The following is a 16,234-nucleotide window of genomic DNA, read 5'->3' as shown; positions in this document are numbered from 1 at the left end:
AGGGATTCAGCACTTTAAAATGGTTTTAATAATTTTAATTGTAATATGTTTTTTAAACTGAAAATGTTAAATTATGGTTTTATATATTGTACTGGTTTAATTGTGTAGATACTGTGAGCCGCCCTGAGTCCGCTTGCAGAGAGGCCGGGATATAAATCAAATGTAATAAATAAATAAATAAATAATCGCACCGGCCAGTTTGGGCGTTTCTGGGAAAACTCTATGGTTTCCCAAGATGCTCTAGCAATTTGGGAGGAAAACTCCATGACACCATAGAGTTTTCTTCCCAAGTTTCCCATTGGTTCTGATCCTACCTTCTGGAGCCACAGAAAACAATTCCACACCATCTTCTATATGACAGCCCTTGAAGTACTTGAAGATGGTGATCCTATCACCTCTCAGCTGCCTCCTCTCCAGGCTAAACATCCCCAACTCCTTCAGCCTTTCCTCATAGGACTTGGTCTCCAGACCCCTCACCATCTTCATCGCCCTCCTCTGGACCCGTTCCAGCTCGTCTAGATACTTCTTAAAATGTGGTGCCCAAAACTGAACACAAGACTCCAGGTGAAGTCTTACCAGAGCAGAGTAAAGCATCATAACGATGACATCATAACCATGCTCAGTTGTCCCCAAGAAACACACACTTAGGCCGATTTCACACTTATCTTACACCGCCCTCACGTCCGCCTTCTCCGTGAGGCGTCCTCCCGATTTCCCACTCTTTTCGTTGGGGCTGCAGCAAATATTGCGGTTTTCATGCAGCAAACGGAAACTGGTTTTTAGCGGTTTCCGTTTGCTGCATGAAAATTGCGCTGCTTGCTGCAGCCCCGGCACAAAGAGTGGGAAATCGGGAGGACGCCGCGAGGAGAAGAAGGACGTGAGAGCGGCGTGAGGGTGAGTGTGAGATCGGTCTTCCTCTCTTAAGGCCCAACAGTATTGAGAGTTCTATCAAAGCCTGCTGAACGCTCCTTCCTGTGTATGCAGTCTCAACGCTTCCCATTTTCAGGTTTCATTTTATTTGCCAGCTGGCAAGAAGATGCGCAAACGTCGCCCAAGGAAGCAACAGAGGCAGCTCCAGCGCCAGCCTTGGTGGGTTTGTACCAACAGACTTGCTTGGATAAGCAAAAGGATTTACACGCTTCATAAAGGGACCACATTGTGTTGTTTTATAAGCCCATCATTAATTTAAATGATATGCCTTTCGTGTTCTTGAAATGTTAAGTAAAGTCAAGGCTTCCTCGGCAAGTCGCTGTGTTGCTCGGTTCCTCTCCCAGCTCCCCCCAACCCAGTTCTAACAAGCCTTGCGGTGCCCCCGCCCTGCCTCTCTCGGGGTTCTGCTGCCCACCTCCCTTCCCCTGCACTTCAGAGGGGCTCTTATTGTCCTCATAATCCCTTCTGCCCGTAAGAACATAAGAGAAGCCATGTGGGATCAGGCCAGTGGCCCCTCCCGTCCAACACTCTGTCACATAAGAACATAAGAGAAGCCCTGTTGGATCAGGCCAGTGGCCCCTCCAGTCCAACACTCTGTGTCACATAAGAACATAAGAGAAGCCATGTTGGATCAGGCCAGTGGCCCCTCCAGTCCAACACTCTGTGTCACATAAGAACATAAGAGAAGCCCTGTTGGATCAGGCCAGTGGCCCCTCCAGTCCAACACTCTGTGTCACATAAGAACATAAGAGAAGCCCTGTTGGATCAGGCCAGTGGCCCCTCCAGTCCAACACTCTGTGTCACATAAGAACATAAGAGAAGCCCTGTTGGATCAGGCCAGTGGCCCCTCCAGTCCAACACTCTGTGTCACATAAGAACATAAGAGAAGCCATGTTGGATCAGGCCAGAGGCCCATCCAGTCCAACACTCTGTGTCACATAAGAACATAAGAGAAGCCCTGTTGGATCAGGCCAGTGGCCCCTCCAGTCCAACACTCTGTGTCACATAAGAACATAAGAGAAGCCCTGTTGGATCAGGCCAGTGGCCCCTCCAGTCCAACACTCTGTCACATAAGAACATAAGAGAAGCCCTGTTGGATCAGGCCAGTGGCCCCTCCAGTCCAACACTCTGTGTCACATAAGAACATAAGAGAAGCCCTGTTGGATCAGGCCAGTGGCCCCTCCAGTCCAACACTCTGTGTCACATAAGAACATAAGAGAAGCCCTGTTGGATCAGGCCAGTGGCCCCTCCAGTCCAACACTCTGTGTCACATAAGAACATAAGAGAAGCCATGTTGGATCAGGCCAGAGGCCCCTCCAGTCCAACACTCTGTGTCACATAAGAACATAAGAGAAGCCCTGTTGGATCAGGCCAGTGGCCCCTCCAGTCCAACACTCTGTGTCACATAAGAACATAAGAGAAGCCATGTTGGATCAGGCCAGAGGCCCATCCAGTCCAACACTCTGTGTCACATAAGAACATCAGAGAAGCCATGTTGGATCAGGCCAGTGGCCCATCCAGTCCAACACTCTGCGTCACATAAGAACATAAGAGAAGCCCTGTTGGATCAGGCCAGTGGCCCCTCCAGTCCAACACTCTGTGTCACATAAGAACATAAGAGAAGCCCTGTTGGATCAGGCCAGTGGCCCCTCCAGTCCAACACTCTGTGTCACATAAGAACATAAGAGAAGCCATGTTGGATCAGGCCAGAGGCCCATCCAGTCCAACACTCTGTGTCACATAAGAACATAAGAGAAGCCCTGTTGGATCAGGCCAGTGGCCCCTCCAGTCCAACACTCTGTGTCACATAAGAACATAAGAGAAGCCCTGTTGGATCAGGCCAGTGGCCCCTCCAGTCCAACACTCTGTCACATAAGAACATAAGAGAAGCCCTGTTGGATCAGGCCAGTGGCCCCTCCAGTCCAACACTCTGTGTCACATAAGAACATAAGAGAAGCCCTGTTGGATCAGGCCAGTGGCCCCTCCAGTCCAACACTCTGTGTCACATAAGAACATAAGAGAAGCCCTGTTGGATCAGGCCAGTGGCCCCTCCAGTCCAACACTCTGTGTCACATAAGAACATAAGAGAAGCCATGTTGGATCAGGCCAGAGGCCCCTCCAGTCCAACACTCTGTGTCACATAAGAACATAAGAGAAGCCCTGTTGGATCAGGCCAGTGGCCCCTCCAGTCCAACACTCTGTGTCACATAAGAACATAAGAGAAGCCATGTTGGATCAGGCCAGAGGCCCATCCAGTCCAACACTCTGTGTCACATAAGAACATCAGAGAAGCCATGTTGGATCAGGCCAGTGGCCCATCCAGTCCAACACTCTGCGTCACATAAGAACATAAGAGAAGCCATGTTGGATCAGGCCAGTGGCCCATCCAGTCCAACACTCTGTGTCACATAAGAACATAAGAGAAGCCATGTTGGATCAGGCCAGTGGCCCATCCAGTCCAACACTCTGTGTCACATAAGAACAGAAGAGAAGCCATGTTAGATCAGGCCAGTGGCCCATCCAGTCCAACACTGTGTCACATAAGAACATAAGAGAAGCCATGTTGGATCAGGCCAGTGGCCCATCCAGTCCAACACTCTGTGTCACATAAGAGCATAAGAGAAGCCATGTTGGATCAGGCCAATGGCCCCTCCAGTCCAACATTCTGTGTCACACAGTGGCCAATATATGTGTTTGTGTATATACACACACACACACACACACACACACATAAATACATACATATATACACACACACACACATATATATATACACTGTGGCTAATAGCCACTGATGGACCTCTGCTCCATATTTTTTATCCAATCCCCTCTTGAAGCTGGCTATGCTTGTAGCCGCCACCACCTCCTGTGGCAGTGAATTCCACATGTTAATCACCCTTTGGGTGAAGAAGTACTTCCTTCTATCCGTTTTAACCTGACTGCTCAGCAATTTCATTGAATGCCCACGAGTCCTTGTATTGTGAGAAAGGGAGAAAATACCTCTTTCTCTACTTTCTGCATCCCATGCATAATCTTGTAAAGATCTATCATGTCACCCCGCAGGTGACATTTCTCCAAGCTAAACAGCCCCAAGCGTTTTAACCTTTCTTCATAGGGAAAGTGTTCCAAACCTTTAATCATTCTAGTTGCCCTTTTCTGCACTTTTTCCAATGCTAGAATATCCTTTTTAAGTTGCGGTGACCAGAATTGCACACAGTACTCCAAATGAGGCCGCACCATCGATTTATACAGGGGCATTATGATACTGGCTGATTTGTTTTCAATTCCCTTCCTCATAATTCCCTTTTTTATTGCAAATGCACACCGTCTTGACATTTTCAGTGAGTTATCTACCACGACCCCAAGATCTCTCTCCTGGTCAGTCTCTGCCAGTTCCCTCCCTCACGGCCCCTTCTGCCTCGGGTTGCTCATCCCCCCAAAATGCTGCTGTGGAGCCTCTGCTCTTTAGATCCTGGCCCCAAATGCTGCATCATCATCACCATCAGCAGCAGCAGTAGATTCCATGCTGCTTTTCTACCTGATGAGAGCCCACAAGGCAGTGAACATAAAATGCAATCCTGGGGAACCCCTCAGCACAGGCTCCATTAGACAATTCCCCCCCCCCCCCAGCACTACCTTGCTTTAAAAAAATATATATATACTTTATTTAAATCTATGCAATACGAAATCAAAAAAGAAATATTAGTTTACCCAGCACCACTTTTGAGAATCTGCCAGGGCAGCAGTGGCCAAACTGTGGCTCTTTCATACCTATTCTGTGGCTCGCAAAGCTCCCATCACCCCATTGGCTGGCTTGGAGGAAGCATTTCTCTCTTTAAATTACTTCTTCAAGCCAAGCTAGCCACAACTTGAAGTATGCGTTTGAAGTTAAAGATGCTTTCTTTCCACCTCTCCATCTATTTTCTTTCCTCCCTTCCTTCCTTCCTGTCTTGTGGCGTTCAAACATCTGGTGTTCATATATGAACATATGAAGCTGCCTTAAACTGAAGCAGACCCTCAGTCCATCCAAGTTAGTCTTGTCTACTCTGACCGGCAGCGGCTCTCCAGGGTCTACAGCTGAGGTTTTTCATGCCAACTTGCCTGGACCCTTTTTAGTTGGAGATGCTGGGGATTGAACTTGGGACCTTCTTCTTACCAAGCAGATGCTCCTCCACTGAGCCAAACAGCCCTTTCCCATGAAGCTTTCTACTGAATCAGACCCTCAGTCCATCAAAGTCAGCATTGTCTACTCAGACTGGCAGCAGCTCTCCTGGGTCTCAAGTGGAGGTTTTTCATGCCTCTTTGCCTGGACCCTTTTGAGTTGGAGATGCTGGGGATGGATCCTGGGACCTTCTGCTTCCCAAGTAGGGGCTCTACCACTGAGCCACACAGCCCTTTCCCATGAAGCTGCCTTCTACTGAATCAGACCCCCCTGGGTCCATCCAAGTTAGTCTTGTCTACTCAGCCTGGCAGTGGCTCTATACAGTCTCCAGCTGAGGTTTTTCACGCCTGCCTGCCTGGACCCTTTTGAGTTGGAGATGCCAGGGATAGAACCTGGGACCTTCTTCTGCTTACCAAGCAGGTGCTCTACCACTGAGTCACTATCCCTCCCCATGAACATATGAAGCTGCCTTCTACTGAATCAGACCCCCCTGGGTCCATCCAAGTCAGTCTTGTCTACTCAGACTGGCAGCAGCTCTCCAGGGTCTCCAGCGGAGGTTTTCGCACCCACTTGCCTGGACCCTTTTGAGTTGGAGATGCTGGGGATGGAACCTGGGACCTTCTGCTTACCAAGTAGGGGCTCTACCACTGAGCCACACAGCCCTTTCCCATGAAGCTGCCTTGTACTGAATATGACCCCCCTGGATCCATCCAAGTCAGTCTTGTCTGCTCAGACTGGCAACGGCTCTCCAGGTCTCAAGCTGAGGTTTTGCACGCCTCTTTGCCTGGACCCCTTTGAGTTGGAGATGCCAGGGATTGAACCTGGGACCTTCTGCTTACCAAGCAGATGCTCGGCCACTGAGCCACCGTCCCTCCCCGCTTTGGCGGGGGAGGGTGGGATATAAGAATAAAATTATTATTATTATATATGAACCTGTGAAGCTGCCTTCTACTGAATCAGACCCCCCCGCCCCCCCGGGTCCATCCAAGTCAGTCTTGTCTACTCAGACTGGCAGCGGCTCTCCAGGGTCTCCAGCTGAGGTTTTTCACGCCTCTTTGCCTGGACCCTTTTGAGTTGGAGATGCCGGGGATTGAACCTGGGACCTTCTGCTTACCAAGCAGGTGCTCTACCACTGAGCCATCATCCCTCCCCATAAATTGTGTATATTTACATGAATATATATAAACCTATGAAGCTGCCTTCTACTGAATCAGACCCCCCTGGGTCCATCCAAGTCAGTCTTGTCTACTCAGACTGGCAGCGGCTCTCCAGGGTCTCAGGTTTTCACACCCACTTGCCTGGACCCTTTTGAGTTGGAGATGCCGGGGATTGAACCTGGGACCTTCTGCTTACCAAGCAGATGCTCTGCCACTGAACCACCATCCCTCATGTCTTGTGGCTTATTTATTTATTCTTATGTTAAGTAAATGTGGCCACCCCTGCTTCACTATGTGAGAAGAGATGCTGGGTGAGATGGACCACAAGTCCCATCCAGCCGGGCTCTTCCAATGTTCTCAACATGCACAGAACATTTCCTGCTATCCTTGAATAGCCCTCCACAAACATCTTCTCACAATCTCTCTTTTCCATGAAGGTGACATGGCCAAAAGGTATTCTGGAATGAGCTAATTTGTTACTTACCCTCAATCTTCTGACCTCCTGATGGGTTTGAGGAGGGAGTCGGCGGGTGGTGGGGGTGGTAAATGGCCACTTTGCCAAACCCTCTGAGTTCACAGCCACCTTCGTTCTTCTGGTTCCCCAGGAATCCCCCACACGACTCACCTCCCCAGCTATCCTGCGGCCTCCCCCCCCCCCCACCCAGAACCTGCCTTTGGGAAGCTGCTCTCACCTCCAGTGTCCGGGTCGTGGAAGTTGGGGTCCAGTCCCTTCTCCAGCAGCCGGCTGACCTTCTCGACATTCAGCGTCTGCACATACTCCATAAACTTCTTCAAATTTGCCTGCAGCCATGAAACCCCGGGGGAGAAAAGAAACACAGCAGCACATGAATAGCCTCGCTGGTTGCTAGACATACTTCAATATGAAAGGCAAGGGTTGTTTTGTAGAAAAATAGATGGTGCAGCTCATTCGCATAACTCATTCGCATATGCCACCCCCCAACCAGCCAAAAGCAACTCGACGCAAGAAAGGAGAGCCCTGGGCGAGCGAGGCCTGCTTGGGCTGCCTAGAGATCCAGCCAGCCCAAGCAGGCCTTGCTTGACTGCGGCTCTCCTTGGCCGCCCCCCTCCCACAGTCAAAAGGCCAGCAAGCCACCCACTGCCAAAAATCACATCAGAAGTGGAGAAAGGGTAGCATGGGCTTCTCCAGGGGTTAACGAGGGCTGCTGGGGGCGTGGCAAAGCTCTTGGTGGCTGGCTGGCTGCCTGCTCTCCTAATCCAGGGATTCTTATGCAGCTGCACCTGCTATTCAATGGACAAGGTGGGGAGGAGGAGGTGGAACTCTCAGAAAGGTTCAGGAGCTCTGCTCCTGTGAGCTCCGGCTGAATTATGGCTGTATCAACAGAAGTCTAATGTCCAGATCACGTGATGTGATGGTGTTGCTTTACTCTGCTCTGGTAAGACCTCACCTGGAGTCTTGTGTTCAGTTTTGGGCACCACATTTTAAGAAGGATCTAGACAAGCTGGAAGGGGTCCACAGGAGGGCGACGAAGATGGTGAGGGGTCTGGAGACCAAGTCCTATGAGGAAAGGTTGAAGGAGCTGGGGATGTTTAGCCTGGAGAGGAGGCAGCTGAGAGGTGATAGGATCACCAAGTCCTTGAAGGGCTGTCAGAGAGAATTGATCTGTGGGGCTTTGGTGGGGCTGTTATTTGAGGTAAGGGTACCAGGTTTTCAGTATAGCATCCAGTGCCTCTCCTCAAAACACCCTCCAAGATTCAAAAGAATTGGACCAGGGGGTTGAATTCTATGAGCCCCAAAAGAAGGTGCCCCCTATCTTTCATTATTTCCAGTGGAGTTCAATTATGCTTGTCCCAACCTTGCTCCTGGCTCCACCCCCAAAGTCTCCTGGCTCCACCCCCAAAGTCCCGAGATATTTCTAGAATTGGACTTGACAACCCTAATGCGTGCTGCAGTCTCAAGCCAAATTGTGTGCCTGGGAAGCATGCAGCTTCCCCTGCACACATGATCCAAAAACCTCTGTGGCAGCCGCAGCATGAAAATTAGCCCTCAGTCTCCTGGCTGACCTCTTCCTTTCATGATAAACCCCACCTGCTGGCAAGGAGGACCACAGCTCACTGCTGAAGAGCTCGGTGAACACCCTTCCGGGACCAGCCAAACCCCCTCCAGGCTGTGGGGCCAGAGTGGAGAGTGGGGCTTGTTGCACCACCAAGACTGCTCGTCTACTCTGCAGCCAAGTGGTGCTTTTGGGGACAGAAAGAAGGAGAAGGCAGAGCGAAAGCACTGCCCTCTCCCTCCGGCATCCGCACAAACAGCGACGACTTAGGGCTGATTTAAATGTGAGGTTGCTTGAGACACAAACACATCCCACCGGAGGGGGGGGCAGAACTTAGCAGCAGCCCAGTGCCTTACACAAACTGCCACTTGGGCAAAGACATGATGCAGCCACACATCTGCTGTCCATAGGATATTGTGGGTGTGCAAAGCCCCACAGACAAATGCTTTTGCCCCAGCCAGGATCATAAGAACATAAGAGAAGCCATGTCGGATCAGACCAATGGCCCCTCCAGTCCAACACTCTGTGTCACATAAGAACATAAGTGTAATGTACTGGGAGACGAGACGTGGTAAAGGCATTGGTCTTTAATCGCTGATACATTACAGAACTGGGAAACACGCGGCCGGGTCCGCTAATATATACATGCACCCCGGATCAACCCCCCTGCTGGCCAGCCCAATCCTGGCCAGTTAAACTTCCCGCGCTTGGTCTTGATTGGCGGTGACTTTTCCCGCGCTGCGCCAGGTAACCCGAGGACGTCCCGGCTTGCGCGGCGCGGGTGCAGAGTCCGATACTCAACACTCCTCCCCCCTTAGTTTAAACCACATAGTCCCGGAGGTACGCCGGTGCTCTCCGTTCCCGTGTCGATCTCCTCGGGGTCGCTCTTGGTGCGGAGGCTGGTTCCGTTGTGGGCGATGCTGCTTCTGGCTGCGGGATGTTGGGGTCTGTTTCAGGCTCCGGCTCTGGTTCGGTGTCTCTGGGGGCGTCATAAGTGGGTAGTTCCTGTATTGGCGAGCGCCCTTCCGGACCTTCGGTTGCCCGCGGATCCCTATTCCCTACCACCTCTGTTTCTTCGGGTAGGGTGCGGCGGCGCAGCTGATCTATGTGCCGCCTTAGTACCTGGCCCCCCTCGGTGGTCACCTCGTATGACCTGGAACCTGTCACCCTAAGGACTCTCCCCGCGACCCACTCGGGACCGCTTGCGAAGTTCTTCGCGTATACCGGGTCACCCGGAAAGAACCCCCGCACCGCCTCCCGGACCTCTGGGGACCCGCGGACCTCGGGGGCCCGGTCGGGGTGCAGCCTGTCTAGGCGTGTTGTCAGTTTCCTCCCCATAAGCAGTTCTGCGGGGCTGGATCCCGTTATAGGGTTTGGGGTGATCCTGTTGTGGAACAGGAAGGCTGAGAGGCGGTGGTCCCAATCCCCTTGTACTATTCTCCCCAGTGCTTCCTTAGTGGTCCGCACCATCCGCTCTGCCTGGCCGTTGGTGGCCGGATGGAAGGGTGCGGATCTTATGTGTCGTATGAGGTACCTCTCCGTGAACTCCCGGAATTCCCGGGAGGTGAATGCAGTACCGTTATCCGTCACCAGGGTGTCTGGGATCCCGTGCGTGCATAGGACCCTCCTGAGTGCCCGGACGGCTGCTGCTGTGGAGGTTGAGGCTACGGGAATCACCTCCAGCCATTTTGTGTAGGCATCCACAAGTATAAAAAAGATTTGGCCCTGATACGGGCCTGCAAAATCTAAGTGGAGGCGGGACCATGGTCGCCTGTTAGACTCCCATCTGTGGACCGGGGCTGATGGGGGATCGGGCCGGGATTCTTGGCAGGGTTGGCACCTCCTCACCCACCCCTCTATCTCCTCATCCATGCCCGGCCACCACACATAACTACGGGCCAGGGCTTTCATCCTCACGATGCCCGGGTGGGTCTCGTGGAGGTCTTCCAGCACCTGCTTGCGCAAGGGGGGGGGAACCACCACCCGACTGCCCCAAAGCACACACCCCTTGTGGGTTGATAGCTCGTCCTTCCTGGACGCGAATGGCCTGAACGCGTCTTCGACTTTGCCTGATGGCCACCCCCCTCCCCACCCAGTCCCTGACCCGTGCCAGGATGCGGTCCCTCCCTGTTGCCCGAGCCACCTCCGCCGCGTGCAGGGGGCGCTCGGGGAGCGATTCAATGAGCATTACCCCGTGTGCCGGGGCGGGATCCGGTTCTGTCATGGGGAGCGGCAGGCGGCTGAGGGCATCGGCGTGACCCATGGCTTTACCCGGGCGGTGGATCAGTTCATACGTGTAGGAGTTCAGGAACTGGTTCCACCTCAGGACCCTCTGGGATAGGATTTGGGGGGTCTGACGGTCTGGAGCTAGGAGGCCCAGGAGCGGCTTGTGGTCCGTGGCGATGGTGAAATGCCTACCGTAGAGGTAGTCGTTGAACTTGTGCACCCCCGCCACGATCGCCAAGGCCTCCTTGTCAATTTGAGCGTAGTTCCGCTCCGCTGGAGATAGAGTCCGTGAATAGTACGCGACTGGCACTTCCCTCCCGTCCGGGAGTTGGTGCCCCAAAACCGCTCCTACTCCGTAGGGGGAGGCGTCGCAAGCTAGGATCAGGGGTAGGTTTTCGTCGTAGTGGTGAAGTACCGCGTTAGAGACCAAGAGGTCCTTCACCGCTTGGAACGCCGCGGCTTGGCGTTGGCCCCAGACCCACGGGGCCTGTTTATCCAGCAAACGGTGCAACGGTTCCGCTACGGCGGCTTTGTGCGGTAGGAACGTGTGATAAAAGTTCAACAATCCTAAAAAACTCTGTAGTTCTGCCTTGCATTTGGGCGCAGGAGCCTGGACTATGGCCCTGGTCTTGTCCGCCGTCGGGTGTATCCCCGCCGCGTCCACGGCGAACCCCAGGAACTCCACTCGCGGGACCCCTAACAAACATTTCTCCTTTTTGACTCTCAGCCCCGCCGCTTGGAACCGCCTGAGGACCTCGCGCAGGCGGCAGCAGAACTCTCCTTCATTGGGGGCGGCGATTAAAACGTCGTCAAAGAAGGGTTGAACTCCGGGGATCCCTTTAAGGAGAGAGTCCATTATGCTCTGGAATATCCCCGGAGCCACACTGACCCCGAACTGCAGCCGTTTAACCCTGAACGCGCCCCTGTGGGTCACGATCGTCTGCGCCTCCGCTGTCTTAGCGTCGACCGGCAGTTGCTGGTATGCTTGTGCTAAGTCCAGCTTCCCAAAAACCTTCGCCCCGGCTAGCGCTGCTAGGACGTGGCTGACCACCGGGACTGGGTAGGGGTTGTCTTGTAGCGCCTTATTGATCGTGCACTTGTAGTCAGCGCAGATCCTCACCTCCCCATTGGGTTTGACGGGCGTTACTATGGGGGTTTCCCATTCCGCGTATGTTACCGGTTCTAGGACGCCCTGGGCCGTTAGGCGGTCCAGTTCTGCCTCTATTTTAGGCTTAAGGGCGAACGGGACGCGCCTCGCTTTAAGCCTTATGGGCCTGACCATTGGGTCAATCGGTAGGGTGATGGGCGGACCCTTATAGCTCCCCAAAGACCCATCAAAGACCTCGGGGAACTCATGGCAGACCCCGTCGAAATTGCTTGCCTGCAAGTGGTCCACCCCCACCAGCTGGATCCCCAGGGGATTGAACCAAGCCAACCCTAGAAGTGTGGTCAGTTGGCGCTTGACCACTAGGATGTCCAGGGGCCCTCTGAAACCCCTTCTTTCCACATGCACCCGGGCCCACCCCACGATGTGTACTGGGTTCTTCTGAAAGTCCCTCAGTACGAAGTCCGCTGGCCTCGTTTGAAGGCGGCGGTGGGGGCATAGTTTCTTGAGGGTTTCCTCCGAAATGATGGAGATGGAGGAACCCGAGTCCACTTCCATGGTGCAGGGGGCGCCCTCGATTAGGACCGACATTTTGACCTTGTCTGGGGCCGATAGGGGCAAGTTCAATACCTGCAGAGTGGTGGATGCCGTCGTGTGGGTGTCCAGGGAGTCGTGATGCGCTGATGGTTGTCGGCGGCTGTTCTTGGCCCGGCAAGCCCGAGCGATGTGGCCCGTCTTTCCGCAGCTGCGGCAGTCCAGGTTGCGGTACGGGCAGTCCCGGCGCTCGTGGGGGTCGCCGCAGCTGGCGCATCTGGGACCGGAGGTGGCGGTGGCCCTCTCCGTCGCTCGCTGTCTAGTGGGGGCCCTTGTGTCCGTTCTTTGGGGCCGCCGGAGTTGAAACGCTTCTTCCTCTGTTCGGTCTTCTGGCTCCGTTTCCCCTTGGTGGACTGCTTCACCTCGTGGCTGGCCGAACGCCTTGGTGGCCCTCTCGAAGGCCGTTGCCTCGTTGAAGGCTTGTTGTAGCGTTAGCTCCTCCTTCGCGAAGAGCTTCTGCTGCAATCGCTCGTCGCGGAGGCCCCAGACGAAACGGTCCCGCAGGGCTTCGTCCCTTTTGTCAAAGTTGCAATTTCCGGCGATCTGCCGAAGGGCCGCCAGGTAGACCGCCGCTGTCTCCCCCGACCTTTGGTCCCTCTTGTGGAAGAGGAATCGGCGGGCGACGATGGACGGTTGGGGTGAAAAGTGGCCCGTGAGGAGCCTCACGACTTCCCGGTAGGTCCTCTCCGTCAGCTTAGCTGGAGCGGAGAGACCTCGTGCGATCTCGAAGGTCTCTTCGCCACAGACGCTCAGCAGGACGTCTCTCTTTCTCTCGTCATCGTCGATCAGGTTCGCCCGCAGGTAGCACTCGACCCTTTCGGTGTAGGTCTCCCATCTCTCGGGGTGCTCCGGGTTGAATTCCGCAAGATGGCCCGTCGTTACGCTCGAGTTCGCCATGGTGGCGGCGGGCTGCCCGATCCTGCGGTCTCTCGCCTTCCTCGTCTCCGGCCGGACCTATCTAGATCCCACCTTCGTCGCCAGTGTAATGTACTGGGAGACGAGACGTGGTAAAGGCATTGGTCTTTAATCGCTGATACATTACAGAACTGGGAAACACGCGGCCGGGTCCGCTAATATATACATGCACCCCGGATCAACCCCCCTGCTGGCCAGCCCAATCCTGGCCAGTTAAACTTCCCGCGCTTGGTCTTGATTGGCGGTGACTTTTCCCGCGCTGCGCCAGGTAACCCGAGGACGTCCCGGCTTGCGCGGCGCGGGTGCAGAGTCCAATACTCAACAATAAGAGAAGCCCTGTTGGATCAGGCCAGTGGCCCCTCCAGTCCAACACTCTGTGTCACATAAGAACATAAGAGAAGCCCTGTTGGATCAGGCCAGTGGCCCCTCCAGTCCAACACTCTGTGTCACATAAGAACATAAGAGAAGCCCTGTTGGATCAGGCCAGTGGCCCCTCCAGTCCAACACTCTGTGTCACATAAGAACATAAGAGAAGCCCTGTCGGATCAGGCCAGTGGCCCCTCCAGTCCAACACTCTGTGTCACATAAGAACATAAGAGAAGCCCTGTCGGATCAGGCCAGTGGCCCCTCCAGTCCAACACTCTGTGTCACATAAGAACATAAGAGAAGCCCTGTCGGATCAGGCCAGTGGCCCCTCCAGTCCAACACTCTGTGTCACATAAGAACATAAGAGAAGCCCTGTCGGATCGGGCCAGTGGCCCCTCCAGTCCAACACTCTGTGTCACATAAGAACATAAGAGAAGCCCTGTTGGATCGGGCCAGTGGCCCCTCCAGTCCAACACTCTGTGTCACATAAGAGAAGCCATGTTGGATCAGGCCAGTGGCCCCTCCAGTCCAACACTCTGTGTCACATAAGAACATAAGAGAAGCCCTGTCGGATCAGGCCAGTGGCCCATCCAGTCCAACACTCTGTGTCACATAAGAACATAAGAGAAGCCCTGTTGGATCAGGCCAGTGACCCCTCCAGTCCAACACTCTGTGTCACATAAGAACATAAGAGAAGCCCTGTTGGATCGGGCCAGTGACCCCTCCAGTCCAACTCTCTGTGTCACATAAGAACAGAAGAGAAGCCATGTTGGATCAGGCCAATGGCCCATCCAGTCCAACACTCTGTGTCACTTAAGAACATAAGAGAAGCCATGCTGGATCAGGCCAATGGCCCCTCCACTCCAACACTCTGTGTCACTTAAGAACATAAGAGAAGCCATGCTGCATCAGGCCAGTGCCCCCCCCCCCAGTCCAACACTCTGTGTCACATAAGAACATAAGAGAAGCCATGTTGGATCAGGCCAGTGTCCCCCCCCCCAGTCCAACACTCTGTGTCACATAAGAACATAAGAGAAGCCATGTTGGATCAGGCCAATGGCCTCTCCAATACAATACTGTGCGTCACATAAGAGAAGCCATGTTTGATCAGGCCAGTGGCCCATCCAGTCCAACACTCTGTGTCACATAAGAACATAAGAGAAGCCATGCTGGATCAGGCCAGTGGCCCATCCAGTCCAACACTCTGTGTCACATAAGAACATAAGAGAAGCCATGTTGGATCAGGCCAATGGCCTCTCCAGTACAACACTGTGCGTCACATAAGAGAAGCCATGTTGGATCAGGCCAATGGCCCATCCAGTCCAACACTCTGTGTCACATAAGAACACAAGAGAAGCCATGTTGGATCAGGCCAATGGCCCCTCCACTCCAACACTCTGTGTCACATAAGAACATAAGAGAAGCCATACTGGATCAGGCCAGTGGCCCTTCCAGTCCAACACTCTGTGTCACATAAGAACATAAGAGAAGCCATGTTGGATCAGACCAATGGCCCATCCAGTCCAACACTCTGTGTCACATAAGAACATAAGAGAAGCCATGTTGGATCAGGCCAATGGCCCATCCAGTCCAACACTCTGTGTCACATAAGAACATAAGAGAAGCCATGTTGGATCAGGGCAATGGCCTCTCCAGTCCAACACTCTGTGTCACATAAGAGCATAAGAGAAGCCATGTTGGATCAGGCCAATGGCCCATCCAGTCCAACACTCTGTGTCACATAAGAACATAAGAGAAGCCATGTTGGATCAAGCTAATGGGCCATCCAGTCCAACACTCTGTGTCACACAGTGGCCAAAAAACCAGGTGTCATCAGAAGGTCCATCAGTGGGGCCAGGACACTAGAAGGTCTCCCACTGTGGCCCCCCACAAGCACCAAGAATAAAGAACATCACTGCCCCAGACATGGAGTTCGAACAGTACGCTGTGGTTCATAGCCACTGATGGACCTCTGATCCAGATGTTTATCCAATCCTCTCTTGAAGTTGTCTATGCTGACAGCCATCACCATTTCATGTGGCAATGAATTCCACATGTTAATCACCCTTTGGGTGAAGAAGGACTTCCTCTTATGCATTTTAACCAAACTGCTCAGCAATTTCATTGAATGTCCGCAAGTTCTCGTTTTGTGAGAAAGGGAGAAAAGTACTTCTTTCCCTACTTTCTCCATCCCATGCATAATTTTGTAAACCTCTATCATGTCACTGCGCAGTCGACGTTTCTCCAAGCTAAAGAGCCCCAAGCGTTTTAACCTTTCTTCATAGGGAAAGCGTTCCAAACCTTTAATCATTCTAGTTGCTGGTCTAGAGTTCAGCAAAATTCTCACGGAAGTTTTAACAATGGAGCCCAGATGCAAGGGGTTTTTTTTTTGGGGGGGGGGGGGTTAAGAAAAAAAGAACACAATAAAATTTAGAGGTTCCTGAGCTCTGCTCCTGTGAGGCCTGATGTTAGCCAGACTCTCTGAACAAAAACACAGCACTTCAGACTTTTGCAGAGTTGTGCCTGAATCTGAATGCCGACATTATGGACTCACCCTAGTGAATGCAGTCCTTGTCTGCTCAGCATCTGTTCACCACCCCCCGCCTCTCTCAGACATCCATCGGATGCAACATGCCCTCCGTATCCTGGAATTGCCATTCATGGGTGTGTTATTGCCCACTGCAAGTCCAGCACGCTGCTGGCAGCCTGTTGCTTTTAAGCCGCAGCTCCTCCAGGGAGAGCAGAT

General features: G+C 53.1%; 1 protein-coding gene across 1 annotated transcript in view; it reads right to left on the bottom strand.

Annotated features, from left to right (window-relative positions):
• SHANK3 (SH3 and multiple ankyrin repeat domains 3) overlaps nucleotides 1-16,234 on the bottom strand; it is a 613,814-nt gene that overhangs the window by 422,802 nt on the left and 174,778 nt on the right. The window contains 1 exon segment of the mRNA XM_060246058.1: nucleotides 6,942-7,050. Coding sequence (XP_060102041.1) covers nucleotides 6,942-7,050 — 109 coding nt within the window.

The sequence above is a fragment of the Heteronotia binoei genome, chromosome 8 (assembly GCF_032191835.1).
Source record: "Heteronotia binoei isolate CCM8104 ecotype False Entrance Well chromosome 8, APGP_CSIRO_Hbin_v1, whole genome shotgun sequence".
In the NCBI taxonomy this organism is placed as follows: domain Eukaryota; kingdom Metazoa; phylum Chordata; class Lepidosauria; order Squamata; family Gekkonidae; genus Heteronotia; species Heteronotia binoei.
This window is presented reverse-complemented; position numbering and strand designations above follow the sequence as displayed.